The sequence below is a fragment of the Hordeum vulgare genome, chromosome 5H (assembly GCF_904849725.1).
Source record: "Hordeum vulgare subsp. vulgare chromosome 5H, MorexV3_pseudomolecules_assembly, whole genome shotgun sequence".
Taxonomy (NCBI): domain Eukaryota; kingdom Viridiplantae; phylum Streptophyta; class Magnoliopsida; order Poales; family Poaceae; genus Hordeum; species Hordeum vulgare.
Window position 1 is genome coordinate 332,298,784 of NC_058522.1, and position 20,147 is coordinate 332,318,930.

Consider the following 20,147-nt stretch of genomic DNA (forward strand, 5'->3'; position numbering starts at 1 on the left):
TCATGTCTCACTCTCTCCAGAAACAACTACACGTAATTATACAAACATGACCACTTGACATTAATGCGATGACGTTGACAACTAATAACAATTATGTTTGTGACAAACAACGTCCATGGGTATGCTCCTTTCATTGCCAATAACCAATGATTTATTACCAGCATGAGTAGCTAGTACTACGATGAATCACATGCACTGTTATCAGTCAAAAACAACTCGTACGGATTGAATCATGTGGCTCAAAGGAGTTAATTAAAGAAAACATCGACATTGAAGGCTATGGTTGCAGGAACAACTCGGCTCACAGTTGTGTTGTATCAAAATCAGACTTCAAACCACGGCATGAGCGTTTCAAAAAAAAACATCGCATGCACATCATCAGTTTTGTTCTACATAAAAGCACTTCTTGAGCATTACAGTACCATTTATGGTGGATATCACATGGAAACAAAGTTCTGGTGAAAACTAAGTTTTGATGGAAACCAGTAAAAACTATGTGAAGTGATATTTTGAAGTTTCGAACAAATCTCAAAACAAAACAAGATTGTTAAGAGGGTGATGTTCTATTAGCATGTGAAACTCCCAAACACATTAGTACCGTTTACATTGTACAGAAAAAGAAAACAAAATCAGCATTGAATAGCATTGTGCAGTAAACATCGATATTCATTGCTGAATTTGTTCCTTCTATAGCTCGTAAATGGTAATGTGTTTGAAATTGAAATTTCGCATGGCAATGGAATATCATCCTTTCAATTTCCTCATTTCTTTAGATTTTTTCAAAACTTTCGAAGTGGTTTTCCACACATAAAAACATGAACTTGGTTTTGATGTGATATTCTCTCTTGAACAATTATTTATTCAATTAATGTTTGTTTTTTGGAGCACTGTTAATTAATTTCCTGCCCATCCAATGTCATTTTCCAGTCCTTTGTGTTGTTCACTCTCTCAGCGGCATTGCCGTCCCTGCGACCGCCGCACTGCCCGGCGCCGTCCGCCGCGTGCCAGCGCGGAACGCCCGAGCAGCTTGCCGTGCTGTACGCCGCGGCCTCCCTTCTAGCCATTGGCACCGGCGGGACGCGTTTCAACGTAGCGACCATGGGCGCTGACCAGTTCGGTGGCGAGCGCGAGCAGGACACCTTCTTCAACTGGTACTTTGTCTTCCTCTCCGCTTCCTTCCTGGTCGGCGACACGGCCATCGTCTACATCCAGGACGGCGTATCCTGGGCCCTGGGCTTCGGCGTCTGCCTCGCCGCGACGGCGTTCAGTCTGGCCCTGTTTCTCCTAGGCGCGCGGTACTACCGGATGCCCGCGGCAAAGGGCAGCCCGTACTCCGAGCTGGCCCGCGTCGTCGTGGCCGCCGTGCACAAGGCTCGCGTCCATGTCGGCGCTCTAGGTCCTGTGCAGTACTACGTGGGAGACAATGCCGTGGCGGGCTCGGCCGGCGAGGGTGCTCCAAGTAAACGATTAAGGTTGGTGCCATTCCAGTATTCCGATTTCTGGAAGAAGGATGAGCGTTGGTATGTGCTGACATTCGTGCTCATGCCATCTTGCTTCCAGCTTCCTTAACCGTGCCGCCATGATCACCGCCACCGACAACCCCATGGGTGATGCGTCTGGTGGCCGTCGTACAAGCGGATGGCGGCTGTGCAAGGTGCAGCAAGTGGAGGATCTCAAGTCTGTGCTCGGCGTCTTCCCGCTGTGGTCATCGGGTATAATGATCAGCGTGTCCATCGGGGTGATGATCGGCATGATCATCCTGCAGGCTCTCGCCATGGACCGCTCCCTCGGACCGCGCTTCAAGATCCCAGCAGGATCCATCACCGTCTGCTCGCTCGTGGCCTTTATCGCTATCACCCCGGTCCTTGACCGTGCTGTCTTCCCGCTCTGGCGCAGGATCACCGGCATGCCGCCGTCCCCGCTGCAGCGCGTGGGGCTCGGCCACGTCGTGAACATTACGGGCATGGTGGTGGCAGCTCTGGTGGAGCGCCGAAGGTTAAGCGTCGTGCACGCGCACGACGGTGCCGATGGGGAGGCCGGCTGGGTTACCCCCATGTCCGTATTGTGGCTCCTCCTTCCTCTTGGTGTCGTAGGAATCGGAGAGGCCCTCCACTTCCCAGGAAACATGGCCTTCTACTATCTGGAGTTCCCCAAGACGTTGCGGAGCTTGGCGACGGCCATGGCGCCGCTGCTCATCGCCATGGGGTTCTACCTCAGCACAGTGTTCGTCGACGTGGTGAGACGGGTCACCGCATGGCTGCCGGAGAACATAAACCAGGCGAGGCTGGACAACGTGTACTGGACACTGGCTGTGGCGGTGACTGTGAACTTTGGCTATTTCCTCATTTGTGTCAGCCGATATCGGTATCAAAACCAATCGACCACCATGGTAATGTAAATGGAGAACACTTTGGATCCACCAATTGATTTTATCCAAAAATCAATCTGGTCGCTGGCTTCACACGTGTTGCTCTTGCATGCTGCCCTTCAGGCTTCCGTATGTTTCTTTTACTTGACGCTGTACTACATGGCTCTTGTATGACTTTTTTTACTTGGCGCAGCTTTCCGTGGCTCTTATACCTTAGCTAAGAGCATCTCTAGTGGATCCTCTATATTAACGTGTATAGTAAATATGCATGATCCCAGCAGTTTTTTTACCTCCCAGCGACTTGTGTTAAAGGGGGTGTAAAACATCCACACCCAGCCACGACGGTACGAGGCATGGAAACAACCACGACCAAGCCACGCTCATGAGCTCGCCTGCTTCGTCCCGCGGCCCTACCTCGCCCCAGATCGCCGTCGCGTTCTTCTCCGGCCGCCGCCCAAGGTAACTTCTTCCTCTCTGGTCGAGCTCACGAGCGGGAGGGCGGGGACGAGGGGCTGCATGCCCTGCAGCCAGATCTGGCGACGGGAGGGGTAGGGCGGCGGCCGGCGCTACCTGCGCCTCGGGAGAGGTAGGGCGGCGGCCTGGGCAGAGGAAGGGCGGCGGCTGGCGCTACCTGCAGATGGGGAGAGGTAGGGCGGCGGCCGACGCTACCTGCAGATGAGGAGAGGTAGGGCGGCGGCCTGGGCAGAGGTAGGGAGGGGCAGCGACGGGAGGGGGAGAGACGGCGACGGGAGAGGGAGAGGTAGCGAGCCAGCGACGGGAGGGGGAGAGGCAGCGAGCCAGCGACGGGCAGGGGGAGCGAAGGCAGCGACGGGAGGGGTAGGAGGCATGGGACTGAAACTTCTGAACATTTAGATTGTTGTCAATTTTACACGCCTTTTTTTGTCTATTGTTGTCAATTTGATTCAGATTGTGGTGTAAAATAGCTGCCAATTGAACTATTGCTGTTAATTTGAAGTCAGATGGATGATGACCAAGACTTCTTGGACACCATTGATTTTGGTTACACACAAACACAACCAAATAGTCCAATTGGAGAGCAGGCAACTCCATCAACTCAGCATCGTTCTGCAATAACAGAGAAAGCAAAATCCAACAAAGGAAAAAATTGGTCTAGTGATGAGAACAAGGTTCTCATAGCAGCATGGGCAAATACAAGTTTGGGACAGATCAAAACCGAGATACTTATTGGGCTAGAATTTCAGAGTACTACAACAGACAGAAGGAATCATCATGGCCGGAGCAAAATGATAATGCAATCAATTGCCGTTACACATTCATTAACAGAGAGACCTCTAAATTTTGTGGTTGCCTTCAGCAGATTTTAAATAGGCAAGAAAGTGGAAGGACTATAGAAGAAAAGGTATGCGCCAATATGTGATGTGCAATATTCTATATGTGTTGTGCATATTTTAACCATATATTTATATGTGCAGACAAACGATGCACACATTTTGTTCAAGGAAATGGATCCTAAAAAAGAAGTCTTTCACATTGATGCATTGCTACATAGAGTTTTCGAAGTATCCAAAGTGGCAGACAAGAGAACTTGAAACTTCTGTGAAGAAACAAAAGAAGACCATTGATGCAAGTCCGGGCACAGCCACCAATGATCCGGCTGATGCATCCTCGGTACGTACTGATGCTACCTCGACACGCACTGATGCTCTTGAACATGAGAAAAGACCTGATGGTGTGAAGAAGGACAAGAGAGGTAAGGCTGATGACATTGCTTGCAAGCTTTCATTAGAAACTGTGTGGGCAGCAAAGCAAGGGAAGGATGAGATCAAAGAGGCAGCAAGAAATGCTCGCTACGCGCAGTAACTTGAATTGCGAAAAGAGGAGATTGCACTAAAAAAGAAGGAGGATGCACGAAACGAGAGGGAGGATGCACGAAGACAGTTTGAATTAGATGAGAGGGTCATGCTCATCGACACTAGTGGTATGACTGATGCGCAAAAGCAGTTCTACCAAGCTAAGCACAAGGAGATCCTTGCTCACAGCCTAGAGTAATGTAAGCTATATGTTGTTGTTGTAAGAACAATTTACTGCTTTCTGCTAGTTGTTATAAGAACAATTTACTGCTTTCTGCTAGTTGAAGACATGGATTACGTCACTCATTTTTATTGATAGCTGCATTACAAAGACATGGATTACAAACTTATAACTAGGACATCACTCGTTTCCAAACTTTTGCCACACATGGTCAATTACATCAAGTTTAAGATGATCATGTTCATTGAAATTTCTAATCCGTTGAGTCATCTGAATAAACGAGCTCAGTTCTTCTGCATGAGTACGAGAGATTGTGACTCTTTCTCCTATTGCGTCAAAAGTGCATCCTTATAGTATGTATTTACGCAACACTCAATTACGATCAGAACATATGTGTGAAAGTTTGGCGTGGACAAAAGCATCCTTATATGATTATATGTTTTGCAATTCATATACCTAATGCTCTTTATTACATGCGAGTGTTTAAAATCAGTCCCCTCAAAGGAAAAATTGTTGAGAAATTTCCCTTAGGAAAGAGTAATTTTCGACGACTACGAGCCGACTATGCATCCAAAGATATGGTTTGGCATAAATAATGTATTAATTTTCCCTATTATGCATCGCAATAGCCGTCGAAGCAGACCATCACCGCATCATTGCAGCCGTAGAAGCACGGCGTTGCACTAGCATTGAAACAACCATGGCTATGGTTACAATAGTGTTGCGTCGTGAAACATGCCAAGTGTCACGTCATGAAACACGCCATTGCAGCATCATTGAAGTAGCTGGGCCTCCATCGTAGCACGCCATGGTTGTCGAAGCATGATGCCTCAACATCGCCACCACTGTTTGAAGCACGTCATCGTAGCATCGTCGTGGGTGTCAAAGCAAACCGTCGTAACATCGTAGCATCGCTGCGATTGTGGAAGCATGATGCGGCAACATCACACCATCGTTCGAAGCACGTTATCGTAGCATAATCATCGTTGTCGATGCAAACCGTCCTAGCATCATCGCGGTTGTCGAAGCATGGTCGTAGCATCGCCGTGATTGTCGAAGCATGATGCGGAAACATCACACCACCGTTCGAAGCACATCGTCATAGCATCGTCATGGTCGTCGATGCAAACCTTTGTAGCATCATTGCGGTTGTTGAAGCATGGTCGTAGCATCGCCAAGGTTGTCGAAGCATGATGCCTCAACGTCGCCACCACTGTTCGAAGCACGTCGTCATAGCATCGTTGTGGCTGTCGAAGCAAACCGTCATAAAATCGTAGCATCGATGTGACTGTGAAGCATGATGTATCAACATCACACCATCGTTCGAAGCACGTTGTCGTACCATCGTCGTGGTCGTCGAAGCAAACCGTCGTAGCATCACCGCGGTTGTTGAAGTATGGTCGTAGCATAGCCGTGGTTGTTGTCTTCTTGAAGTATGATGCTGCAACGTCGCCACCACTGTTCAGAGCACGTCATCGTAGCATCGTCGTGGCCGTCGATGCAAACCGTCATAACATTGTCGTGGCCGTCGAAGCACACCGGGGGCACTCAAAGCATGTAATCGTGCCATCGCTGCGACCACTACAACACGTCTCGTAGCGTCAGCACGGCCGTCGAAGCATGTCATCACGGTATCGTCGCAGTCATCGAAGCACAAGGAGTGTGTGAAGCATGCTGTTGTGCCAATGTTGCAACCGTCGCAACACGTCTCGTAGCATCACCACTGTCGTCGGAGCATGTTGTCACAACAACCATGAAGTAGCCGAGATGCCGAGCAGCATTACCGCAGCCACCGAAGCACACTACTGACACTTAATAAGCATATCATCGCACCATTGTCAGGGTCGCACCATTGTCAGGGTGATGCAAAGACCGTTGTTAAGCATCGCAGCACCGCATGCGGCCTCATAGTGATGCCCGTAGCAGCCGGATCACCCTCGTAGCATCGTCGTCTCGGCGAGTTGGCATACAGTTGTGAGCTCTCGTACGAAGCCACTCCGCAACTGGTCTTGCAGCCCTTGTTGCTACAGCGACAGCTGTTGTTTCGCTTTCTAGTACCTAAGTTGCACGCTCCTGCATGTTACTATAAGCCAGAGACGCTAGTACGTCAGGCATGAAAGCAAAAGAACGTGATGTGAGGTGTGAGCGAGCGGCTGTGAGGCGTCAAAGAAAAAGAACGGGCTGGTTTCTCATCTAGCGGCCATGATCATACCAATCGAGTGGCAGGGAAGGCGGCTTATCCTTGGACCAATGTAAATAGGATTTGTAGGTTGGGCCTTGAACTATTATTTTCATGATCACGTACCTGATTTCCTTTTTCTTTTTGAGAAATGGTGAGGTGTCTGGTTAGATTTGGTTTGTCTTTCTTCTTGCCTTAGCCTGATGGGCTTTCTTTGTGTGCTTCTTCCAGTGTTTTGTACTCCAAGGAGTAGTTATTATGCAACGGACTGCATAGTGTTGTTTGTTGCTTTGGCCCTTAGATATGTGGTACTATCGATAGTTACATATGTCAGTCACAAGAAGCCGAAGCATGAATTCATGATTTTGAAGGATTTGGTGTAATTCTAAATTTTATTAAAGGCGATTATTTGCTTTGTACTCCACATGCCGTTGCGTACACTACAAGTCACTAAGGCCTTCCGTAATGCATGGTTTCTTAGCGCAGTATCCTAGGTGGTAGTGTATTCTAAGATACTACTATCCTAATGCATTGTATCTTAAGTGTTGTATCTTACAAAGATGTATTTAATTGCTTGGGTGATCATATTTGCATTTCAACATTGTGGCCTAGTTGTGGCATTACTAAACACTACCTATGCATACGTACACATGACCAAATTTCAGAGTACACATTTGATATTATTATTTAAAAGTACCAATATATTATCATAAGAAAATCATAACATATGTCAGGTTACATAAATCATTTCACGAACACATATTATTATGGCCCGAACTTTTCCCAAATATGATCAACCAAGTCATTTTTAAGCGCTTTATGTGCCGAGCGATCTCGGATCTCAGAATCTCTTCGTAGTACGCCGGCGAAATCCTCCATTCCATCATGATTGAATACCGGTGGTAGAACTGTCGATGTGCTTGCAGTCTCATTCAAATCGAGAATATCTGACGCCTCCTCTTTTTCATCAATGACAATCATATTATGAAGAATGATGCAAGCTAACATGACCCTCCGGAGATCGCCTCGATCATGCAAACGAGCCGGATAGCGTTAGACAGAAAACCGACCCTGCAAAACACCAAATGCACGTTCAACATCCTTCCTTGCTCCTTCCTGATGTTGGGCAAACAACTTGTGCTTCTGAGTCTGCGGGAGAGATATTGTCTTCATAAATGCGGCCCACTCTGGGTATATGCCATCTACAAGGTAATAACCATGTTTGTATTGTTTGCCGTTAACATAATAGTCGACCCGAGGTGCTTGTCCTTTCAACTGTTGAATGAACAATGATGACTGATTAAGCACATTGATATCATTATTCGATCCAGCTAAACCGAAATAGGCATGCCATATACGAAGATCATGTGACGCCACCGCCTCTAGAATAAGTGTAGGCACCTTTTTATCTCCACGAACAAATTGACCTCTCCATTCTATGGGACATTTTTCCCAATGCCAATGCATACAATCAAGACTTCCTAACATTCCAGGGAAACCACGACTCTCATTGATATGAAGTATGTTTTCCACATCTTCCGTATTTGGTCGTCGCAAATACTCGGCACCAAAAATTTCAATCACACCTTCCGTGAAATTCTTCAAGCTGTCAGATGAAGTTTTCTCCCCAAGCTTGATGTGCTCATCAAGCAAGTCTGCAGGGGTACCATATGCCAATTGGCGAATAGCGGCTGTACACTTTTGTAGTGGAGATAGCCCTTGGCGATGAACAGCGTCTTCCCTTAAGGTGAAATATGGAGACCACTCCCCAAGTGCATGAACAATGCGTAGAAACAGTGGTTTTCTCATCCGGAATCTTCTACGGAAATCTTTGTCGCTGTAGAGAGGATTATCACAGAAGTAATCAGCAACTAACCGTTCATGGATTTCTTCACGAGGCCTGTCCTTGTACATCCTTGGACCACTCCTCCTGAGAGAACTTTGGAGAGCTTCAAGTCTTCCCTTCAGATCAACAACAATCTCACCCGCAAAAGAGTCCAAGATGTCCTCTTCGGCGAGATATTCTTCTAGGGTGTACAGATCAGCTGGCTCTTCTTCTTCATCTTTGTCTTCTGGATTATTGGGCTGGTGAGACATTATGTTCAAAGAAGCTAGTTCACCACAAGAGGGTGTAGTGTGTTTGTGCCTATACGTCTCAGCTTATATAGGACTGGCAAGAGAATAGGAAATGAGAAGTCAACCGTGAATGTGCATCTGTTCACATACCTCAACAAATGCAACTGTTCACATACAAACAAAAGGCAACCATACGAATCCGTTCACATGCCTGAGACCATTCAGTTCACGTTCACTGACACACACACACACATCCATTCAGTTCACAAATTAAAATAACAACTTGTGCCAACAAAATCTGCACTACGGATTCATGCCTCTCAACTTCATGATGCTTCTTCTCCTCCAGGTCCTAGAAAAGAAACAAGAAAATGAGAGTTTGTTAATTGTTTAGATGAACCTTGCTGATTATTAAAGAAACGATATTGGAACAGGAACGTACAATAGAAAACTTCCATCTACTAGTATCTTGCAGAACATGTGAAAAATATAGATATTTGCATACCTGAACCTCCTTGCGGAAATAGCATTGACTCCATATTGACCAGTGCCCTCGCACGCGCAGCCTTTGCGTTCTCATCCATCACACTTGTGTCGGCCAACAATAGGTTTTGGTAAACATCAAGCATCTTTGTCTCTTTGGCGAGCCTTGCCGTTTGTAGCTTCTCACTTGACATGCGTTGCTGACATTCTATAACCTTTTGATGCTCCTGCTTAGACGCAGCCTGAACCTCGATGAACTTGTCCAGTTTGTCGCCAAGCTCGCTTACAACTTCCGGGGTCTTGCGTTTACCATCACGTTCAGCCCTAGCTTTATTGCGACCTAAAAGAGGACGCTTCTCACCATCCACATCGAGAACATGAGATGTGAGATCAATCCTCGTCGGTGGATTCTTATTTTTCTCACCGTTCAGTCTTGCAACTAACGCCAACCATTTTCCATTTTCCTTGAATTTCCTCCACATAAGCAGATGTTGGAAGGTTTTCTTATGATTTTTCTCATACTTCTCCAGGGCCTTTGCTTGAAGTTGCTCCTCAGAATAACCACTTGTGTACACTTGACTAACAGCACATTACTCCCCATGGAAAGCATTGATCTTGGTCTTCACCTTATGGAAATGTTGCTTGAGTTGTTGAGCATCCCTCTTCGGATCACTTGACGTTATACTGTTGTAGTCAGCAGCAATATCATCCCAGTACTTCTCGTTCTTCTTGTTATTCCCATCGATTGGATCAGTTGAGTTCTCCAACCACGTGCCTGCCTACAATTGAGAATAGATATAATTGGTGATCATGCAAATAAGCTAAAATGAATGACTTGAGAATTAGGGAAAGTAATCCCATTACCAATCTCGTCTCTTCATCTGATGTCCAAGCTAAACGTTGTGCTGTCCTAGCAGGATCTGAATCATCTTCAAGGTTGACGACAAGTTTTTTCTTTTTCAAAGAACCTCTAGATGATGGAGCTACTTTGGCCGAAGCAGGCTGGGACGATGATGGAATCGCTTTAGTGTGTGGTGGTGGCGGCGGCGTCGAAAATGAACCAAATTGCGGGGGAACACCAACAAAATGGAAATTTTCCATACTAGATTGGCCTTGCCGTGGAGGGTGGAAATTTGATGGATGAGGCATTGCCGGGAATGGTGGTGTTTGTGGATTGTGTACGAAACTTAGTAAACCATCGGGTGGGTGAGTGTACACTGGCCTGAAATATACAACAACCAGAAAGATGTCATTTCCTAAATCTTATGTGGATGCCATGAACTATATTACCATTTACTGGAACATCACAATAGCACCGTAATCGAACTAATAATGCAGAGTATATATGTTATTCTTCTAAACGTCAGCATTGAGATACTTGTGACCAATTTCACCTACACAACTAAAATAAAATACATGTACCCAATTCCTACATGGTAAACAGAACACTTCAGATTTGATGAACCCATCAGATATGAGTAATCTATAGATAAAAATCCTCATTAGATAGTAGTGTTGGCTTTTGAACGTGCGTATGCAGCTGTACAGGCGTGCCTACGCGATTCTTGCTTCGGCCGGCTACTTGACGGAACTTGCGTAACTAGCGACACGAATAAAACTGATCGATGGATTTGATGGCTAAAGGCCCGTGTCGAGCCTTTGCTTTGTATTGCTTTTCGTTTTTCTGGTGTTACAATCAACACCCCTAGGGTGTCTTTTATACACGTCCACAAGGGACTATGGAAATAGACTAGGACTAGGAATCCTAATACTACTAGGACTCGGTTTGGCTTTCTTTCCTAATCCTACATGAGCAACATGATTAACATCTACATTCACCTCCTCAATCTTGTTGCTTGACTTCACTTCTTGCACTCCGACTTTCCTCCTCATCTCGATGAACTTCTGTCGACCGAGGGACTTGGTGAAAATATCGGCAAGTTGGTCTTTCGTGTTCACATGTTGAACCTCGATCAACCCTTCTTCAATGCACTCCCGGATATGGTGGAACCGGGTATCTATGTGCTTGCTCCTTTCGTGATGAACCGGATTTTTGCACAACGAGATTGCAGCTTGGTTATCGATCTTCAGTGATACCTTCTGCACCTCCCGCTTTGCAAGAATAGCTAGGAGTCTTCTCAGCCACACTGCTTGACAAGCCGCCGTGCTTGCCGCTATGTATTCTGCCTCGCATGAAGACAGTGCCACCACCTTTTGCTTCTGAGAATTCCAGCTAATCGGATTCGGGCCAAGGTAGAAAACCATGCCCGTTGTGCTCTTTCGGTCATCAACATCACCTGCCATGTCGCTATCTGAATATCCACGAAGGATCAATCCTTCCTTTCCCTTTCTGTACGTGCAACCAAGATTAATGGTGCCTTTCACATAGCGCAAGATTTGATTGACCGCGCTCATGTGCTCGGTTGTCGGATTCTCCATGAAACGACTCACGATCCCGACTGAATAAGCCAAGTCAGGTCGGGTATGCACCAAATATCTTAGGCTGCCCACAACGCTTCGATACATTGTGGTGTCCACCGGCGGATTTGAGCTACGCTTGTTCAACTTGTGACGTTGGTCCATTGGAACTTGTGTCGCGTAGCAATCTGACATGCCACACTTGTCCAATAACTTGACCGCGTAAGCCGATTGACATAGGGAAATCTCTCCGGAGCTTTGCTTCACTTCGATGCCCAAGTAATAGCTGAGTAATCCCAGATCACTCATGCTAAACTTGTTCTTCATTTGCGCCTTGAAACGTTCAATTTCTTGTACGCTATCTCCGGTGATAATCAGATCGTCGACATAAACTCCAACTAGCAGGTTTGAGCCTTTGGAGTTCTTTGTATAGACTGCGTGCTCGAGGGGACATCTCTTGAACCCGAGCGAGACCAGACTTCGGTCTAACTTTGAGTTCGAAGCTCTTGGCGCTTGCTTTAACCCGTAAAGTGCCTTCTTGAGCTTGTAAACTTTCCCTTCTTCGCCTTTCTTCTCGTAGCCGAGGGGTTGTTCCACGTACACTTCTTCTGTGAGATCGCCGTTGAGGAAAGCGGATTTAACATCCATATGATGAACCTTCCAATCCTCTTGTGCTGCCAAAGCTAGGAGCACTCTCACCATCTCGATTCGAGCAACCGGTGCAAACACCTCATCATAGTCAACTCCTTGACGTTGAACGTAGCCCTTTGCAACGAGTCTTGCCTTGTACTTCACAATGGCACCCTCCGTGTCCTTCTTTAACTTGTAAACCCACTTCAAACCTATCGTCTTTTGGTTTGGAGGTCGGGTTACCAAAGTCCACGTGCCATTGCTCTCAATTGCCTTCATCTCCTCATCCATGGCGTGCGTCCAGCTAGGACTTTTTCTCGCCTCTACGAAGTTCGACGGCTCCTCAACTCCGAACAGACATAGTCCGGAGTACTCGAGCGTAACTGGCTTTGTGTACTTGTAGACTTTCTTGAGGGTCTTGTAGCGACGAGGCCCTGAGGAGTCCGTTGTGGCTTGCGAAGGAGGTGACACAAATTGTGTCGGTGTTGATGCACTTGAGGAAGACGGCTGAGACCTTGGTGTGTCATCGACATCCGTGTCGTCGGCGTAGTCGTCATGACCGTGACCATCATCTTGATTGTCGTCGTCACTATGCGCCTCGTTGTCGATGTTGTCGTCGAGATCTCCGCCTGTGTCGTGCGCGGCGTTGTCGCTATCTCCTTGCGACCTATGCGCGTCATCGTCGGTGTCGGCACCATGATGATCACTACCATTGTGGTCACCTTGGTTGGGTGTCTTGCCAATCACCTGGACATCCTCCCCTGCATCATCATCAGTTGGAAATTCAACTGCAAATATGTTACTGTTTGGAGCATCGTCGGCTGCGGCGCTCCAATTCCACGCTTGGTTTTCTTCAAACACGACGTCGCGTGAAATCCGTAGACGCTTGGTTTGTGGATCGTAGAAACGGTATGCCTTGGTGCCAGAACTGCTCTCGTATCCGATGAACACCATCTCGGTGCTACGATCGGCAAGCTTTGAGAGGTGCGGCTCCGCCGTCTTCACATGTGCCACGCACCCGAATGTCCGTAGATGAGACACATTCGGCTTACGTCCGTAAATTGCTTCATACGGAGTCTTGCCGATCACCGCCTTCATTGGAGCCCGGTTGAGAAGATAGACCGCCGTCGAGACAGCTTCTCCCCAAAAAATCCCCGGCAGGTTCTTGCTCTTAAGTAAACTCCTTGCCATGTCAACGACGGTTCGATTGCGCCTTTCAACGACCCCATTCTGCTGCGGCGTGTAAGGTGCCGTGAGGAACCTCTTTATGCCAATCTTCTCGCAGTAGTCGTTGAACTCATTCGACATAAACTCTCCGCCGCGATCTGTCCGTAGAGCGCGAACCTTCAGCTTGTGTTCCATCTCTGTTGCAGCCTTCAATTTCTTGAACGCTTCAAACGCCTCATCTTTAGATCGTAGGAGAATGACCCACATATATCTCGAGTAGTCGTCTACCACAAGGAAGAAATACTTATTTCCAGCGTGAGTTGCCGGGGTGATAGGGCCACATAGATCACCATGGAGCAGCTCGAGTGCATCACTTGCACGATAGGTAGACTGAGCAGGGAATGGCCTGCGGTGCTGTTTTCCAACCAAGCACCCGTCACATACTCAATCAACATGGTCGATAACTGGCATCCCGGATACCATATGCATCTTTGACATCTTCTTCAAGGCGTAGAAGTTAACGTGTCCAAATCTAGCATGCCATAACCACGAATCATCATCACTCTTGGCAAGCCAACACTCCGGTTGAGATTGATGAAGGTTGAGGATATAGAGCCTATTCCGTGTGCGATTATCACGAGCTAGCACGTTTCGGAGGTTGTCGAAGATCGTCATCACTCCGCTCTCTATATTCACCTTGCATCCATTCTCGTCAAGCTTCCCAATAGAGATGATGTTGTTGCGCAACCGTGGGATGTAGTACACTCCGGTGAGTATGCGATGTTCGCCTGTGAGACCCTCAAAGAGGACAGATCCTTGCCCGCAAATCTCCACAGCTGAACCATCACCGAACTTGACCGAGCCTTCAACATCGTATTCCAGCTCGAGGAATGTCTCCTTGCACCCCGTCATGTGGTTACTGGCACCCGTGTCGAGATACCACGACACGTTCTGATCACCGGATAACTTTGGTGTCACTTTTTCCTCATGAAGTAGCACCTTCCGGCTTGGTTTTACAACCACCGTTTCAGCGACATCACAAACTTCGGCCATCAGAAGACCTGGACCTTCGTCTTCCTGCTTTGCCAAATTTGCCTTGATCTCCCGCTTGTTAGGCTTTGGACAATCCTTCGCAAAGTGACCCATCTTATTGCAGTTATAGCACTTGACCTCGGACAAGTCCAAGTTCTGTGGTTTCTGCTCTTAGATTGGCCCGCCTTACCACGACCTTGTGGTTTGCCTTTTCCTTTGCCTTTTCCATTTTGTCCATCGCCCTTCGTGTTGCTTGAGCCTTCGCCACCGTCACGCCTTCCTTTGCTACTTGGGGACTCCCAATCTGTACGCGAGTACATGAGTTGGTCACTACCTCCTCCGTTGCCTTTTCGACAGCCACGAGCATTCTCTTCCCACGTCCGCAGGCGTCCAATCGCCTCCGTTATGGTCATGTCGTCGATGTCGTAAAGCTGCTCGAGCGTGCCGATGATGTACGTGAATTTGTCAGTCACTGAACTGAAAAATTTCTCCACAATCTCGGTCTCCTCGAGCTTTGCACCAAGCGCGCGGATCTCTCCCACCAAAGTAGTAAGACGCATGGCATAGTCGTTCACCGATTCAGTTTCCTCCATCTGCAACTTGTGAAATTGGCGCTTCAGCACTTGTGCCCGAGCCTTGGTGACGCGATTTTCTCCGATCCTCATCTCCTTGAGTGCGTTCCACGCCTCTCTTGCCGTCTCGAACTCCGCCAATGTCATTAGCACGGAATCCGGCACGGACTGGGCTATGGCGGCCATGGCACCTTCGTCGCGCTCCTCGTCGACGTCGTCGTCCGTGATGGCCTCCCACACTCGAAGGGATCGAAGAATAGTCTTCATCTTCACCGCCCACACGCCGTAGTTGGCGTCGGTGAGCATCGGGTACTGGATGGGGATGTTGCGATGCGCCTGGACGTTAGCGCCGCTCGTTCCTCCACCACTGGTTGCTGACTTGACGCCCTTCTTCACCTTGTCGCCGTTCTTGTTCGCCTTGGCACCGCCGCTGCCGGACTTGACCGACTCAGCGTCGCTGTCCGTCATCGTAGATCGTAGATCGTCGAGGCTCTGATACCAATTGTTGGCTTTTGAACGTGCGTATGCAGCTGTACAGGCGTGCCTACGCGATTCTTGCTTCGGCCGGCTACTTGACGGAACTTGCGTAACTAGCGACACGAATAAAACTGATCGATGGATTTGATGGCTAAAGGCCCGTGTCGAGCCTTTGCTTTGTATTGCTTTTCGTTTTTCTGGTGTTACAATCAACACCCCTAGGGTGTCTTTTATACACGTCCACAAGGGACTATGGAAATAGACTAGGACTAGGAATCCTAATACTACTAGGACTCAGTTTGGCTTTCTTTCCTAATCCTACATGAGCAACATGATTAACATCTACAAGTAGTTCTGTTTCTCATTTTCGGAAATCTTATTCCATGGCCGATTTTCATGCTAACTAAAACTAATTTTTGTTGAGAAGTTCAGAGCAAGAACAATATAGGATGAGTTCTTTACCACTGAGGTGATCTGCAGGCGGCACTACTGGCAGCGGCGACACGGGAACTGAATTGCGCCGTCGGCGGCGGAACTGGTGTTCTTGGCGCTTTCTCCATGGGGGCCGGCTTCTCGTCCAGAAAGGCGCGGGTGAGTGTGGAAGCTGGTGGCGATGGAGGCGTACACGAGCACAGGGTAGCTCAATCGGGCGATTCGTCGATGTGGAAAGATGCGGCGGTCAATGGGGGACGAGGGAGGCGCGGGCTGACAAGGAGTAGGACCAGAGGCGGCGTAGGAGAGAGCCCTGCCGAGGCGCTTGGCTAGGAAGAGCTTGCAGCCATGGCACAAGCGGTGGATGGGGGCAGAGATGCTGCTAGGAGGTGGGGCGGGCGGTGCACGCGAGAGAAGAAAGGGATCGCTGGGTTGCCGCACGGGATCGCTGCGTTTATTGCGCTGCTTCGAGACCTCCGCTAAGAGTCGTAGTCAAGCTAACATACGGCTGTAGTCTCTCTCCTCCTTAATTATCTATCCACGTCAGCGTTTTGCCTACGTGGCACAGCTAAGAAACGGCAAGCCGTTCCGCATTACGGAAGGCCTAATACCATGAAACCCCCACATCCAACATAACCACGAATATTTACTATAGATTCATTGTAACTAACGTAAGCACGAATATCGTGAAACTTAATGTTGATGCTTCTTTTGATCATGACCTACTTAGAGCAAGTATAATAGTATAGCCAGCTGCTGGCTATAAGCCATTGTCATGCCATCCATAGTCCATCTTATAGCTAAAAGCATGGTTAATAGTATAGCCAACTGCTGGCTATAAGCAGTCTTATAGCCCACCTTATAGCTAGCTTGTACAATAGTTAGATATAAAAGAGTACTACTTTTATCATATATGGCCCACGTTTCATTCTCACAAAACGCCTAGGAGCACGTGCTAGAGCTGGCTATTCACGAAGAGTCCGCTTCCTTTCTCTCTCCTCTTCTCTCTCATCCAACTCAGCAAAAATATAGTATTTTAATCCTTACAGCGTGCTGACTGTATCTTATTGTACTTGCTCTAACATGTACAATAGTTCATTGCAAATGTGTACTACTTTTTTATTATATGACCCACCTTTCATACTCATAAAATGCCTAGGAGCACGTGCTAGAGCTGGCTCTTAGCTAAGAGCTCGCTTACCTTCTCTCTCCTCTTCTCTTTCCTCTAACTAAATAAAAATATATTAATTTATTCCTTATAGCCAGCTGACTCAGCTCTATTGTACTTGCTCTTAGAGGCACGAAGGGGGGTAGTGCTTAGAGATGGTGCAAAGGAAAAAAATTATTGGTGGGGGTTGGGGTGGGGGGAGAGAGATATACTATTGTGTGGACGTCGTGACGGCTAAAGCCTTCACACTCAAATTCGGTTTATCACTATGATACGTCTCCAACGTATCTATAATTTTTTATTGTTCTATGTTGTTATATTATCATTCTTCGATGTTTTATTTTCATTTTATAGAAACTTTATATCATTTTTTGGACTAACATATTGACATGCCTAGTGCCACTTGCTGTTTTTTATCCTTTTTTTCCTTCGCAGAAAATCCATATCAGATGGAGTTCAAATGCCACAAAACTTTACGGAGATTTTTTTGGACCAGAAGAAAACTTGGTAGCCAAGATTGAGCAAAAAATGAGGCCCGGGGGGCACTAGACATCAGGGCGCGCTAAAGGCCCCTGGCGCCGCCTGGTGTCTAGTGGAGCCCTCGGTCACCTCCTCCACCGCCTCTGAGCTCTATAGGGACACTAGAGGCTCACCGCCTGGTGTCAACGAGATAGCCAATTAGAGGCTCACTAAGGACACGTTGTGATCTATATATTCACACATGTATTATTATTTTTGGTTAATACAATTATAACATGAACAATAGACAATTATTATGAACAAAAAATATAATAACAAACACTTTATTATTGCCTCTACGACATATTTCTAATACGCATGTCTTTCTCCCTCACGGGCCGACCGCGAGTGGCAATGCACCACCGAAAGACTTTTGGAATGCTACCATAAATTAATTCTCCACACTCATGTTGTTTCTCCTAATACTTAAATAGTTCATCCTCACATTTTCCTCGGCATGCAAGCAATCCACATCACCAGTCAAGCCACATCATCGTTTGTCACTGGCTTACATGAGGAACGTACAACGGTACAAAACCGCCTCGTTAGCATTCAGTTACCACCAGGAGGACCCATCACAGGCATGTCTTCCCCCTCAGAGGAGGACCGCCAGTGGCAAAGCACCACCGAAAGACTTTTGGAACGCTGCCATAAATTAATTCTCGACGCTCACGTCGTTTCCCCTAGTAGCGGACCGCTTGCTGCTTTGCATCCTTCTCCATGGAGATAATTGCACGACACTACCACATTTGGACACCATGTAATGAATTGGTATCAATAGTCATTTTTTTGCATGTCAGTATCATCTCATAGCCTAATTGTTGCAATACGATCTGACAGCCGTATAACACGTATTGATGATGTATCTGACGTACCGGGCCCGCATGTAAGTGTCGGCGCGAACCTGTTCAATCGATCTTTGTGTGTCGCTCCAACCTGGTCGACCGAGCCAGTCGCCTCCTTCCCTCTTCTTCCTCTCTCCTCGCACTCTGCCCCTCTCGTCGCCGAACCTCGTCGGCCGCCGCCACCTCTGCCGCGTCATGGTTTATGAGGATGAGAGTAGCAACGACTTATCGAGCCTGGACATCACCTCTTCCTCCGACGGCATGATGTACCGGGTAATTTGTAGAGCTAGGGTTAGGTTTAGGGTTTAGGTTTCTTCACATTGGGGATTTATCTCTGTTTTTTGGTTCATTTTTAGATCCCTGCTACCATCGACGACGAAGACTACATGGGCATCGAGAATTCTGTCCTGGATGTTTGCTTGGAGCATGGGCTGCCGCCTGAGCGTCGCGTAGCATTCAAAGGATTTGAGACACACAGGAGGTTTTTAGTGTGTGCTCAGCCGGTAAGATGCATGAAGTTGCTTCTGTTTTTTCTATCTGCTGGTTTCTGCAATTTTCTAGATGCAACTTAGTTAGATTAGCTAATTCCTGTTTAGATCCCTGTTTATTCAATATAGAAGACTACATAGTTTATTGTTTTTGGTTGGTTCTTTAGATGCAAACTATCATTGTTCCTGATCCCAGCACTGTCATTGTTTATTACAAATAGGCAAGTGTTCCTGATCCCAGCACTGTCATTGTTTATTCTGGCTTAGTTGGAAGTGCTGACATTTTTTTACAAGTAGTGGAAGTAGTGGTCAGTACTTCTACAATTCCTGGTATTTTTTTATTGATTGTAAAGATGGAGCTTTAGCTCAAAGATTTTCGCTTACTTCTACAATTGCTGGTATTTTTTTATTGATTGTAAACATGGAAGTGCTGGTGTCGGTGAATACTCACAACATATGCCATAGGTAGGCTAAAGTCGATGAGAACCGAAGGGACAAAGGTGGCCGCTGGGAACGAGGTTGGTACACGCATGGGACGCACGATGTACCCAGGTTCAGGGCTCTCTGTAGAGATAATACCCCTAATCCTGCTGGTGTTTTTGATGTATGGGAACAGAGTACAATGTTGCTCCTGGAGCTGTGTTGGGAGGAAGAAGAGGGGAGCAGCCAGCTCGTCTCTACCTCTCTCTCTGTGGGTTGGTGAGTGTGTAGTGTAGAATGACTGATGAATGATCGGCCTCTCTGCATGGGGGGCGACCGGTGGGTTTTATAGACGAACCCGCCGGCTTACAATATGGATAAAGGGTACAAGCGTGGGACCCGATTGGCTGCTTCGCCGGCTGGCCAGGGGCCCACAAGGGTCTTGTCTTGTCAATGAGGGGCCCGCCGGCTGCATGGTCTTGATTGCCCGTGGGACCCGCCGGCTGGCCAATGGCGCTCTACGTCAAGCGTCGCCCCGCGAGATTCTTCATGGGCAAGCAGTACGACCGCCTCCACTGTTCCCCACGCCGAGTGCAGTAATGGAGTGGGAGTGTGACGGTCTGACACTATGCTAGGTGATGGATCAGAGCCGGGGTAGGTCAGCGGCGTGGCCGCCGACGCTCGTACCTGCCGGGCGCCCTGATCCTGTACCTTTGCTCACGCGTAGCTACCTTTAATCGTGAGGTCTCTTCCTGACCTACGATCGGATGTGACTTGTGATCCTCAGCCGGCTAGCCTGCTTGGTCATCCGGCTTGAGGGTGGCCGCCTCCTCCTCAGTCTGGCTGGCGGGACCAGGCCG

At 47.7% G+C, this 20,147-nt stretch overlaps 1 protein-coding gene and 1 pseudogene across 1 annotated transcript in view; one reads left to right on the forward strand and one right to left on the reverse strand.

Annotated features, from left to right (window-relative positions):
* The window catches only part of LOC123396676 (protein NRT1/ PTR FAMILY 2.3-like), a 76,874-nt gene extending 74,251 nt beyond the window's left edge, over window positions 1-2,623 (forward strand). Inside the window, exons 4-5 of the mRNA XM_045091545.1 lie at window positions 928-1,472; window positions 1,561-2,623. Coding sequence (XP_044947480.1) covers window positions 928-1,472; window positions 1,561-2,398 — 1,383 coding nt within the window. The 3' untranslated portion in view covers window positions 2,399-2,623. The remainder of the gene's footprint in view (window positions 1-927; window positions 1,473-1,560) is intronic.
* Window positions 2,624-7,325: 4,702 nt separating this feature from the next.
* LOC123452743 lies at window positions 7,326-8,369 on the reverse strand (annotated as a pseudogene).
* Window positions 8,370-20,147: the final 11,778 nt, after the last annotated feature.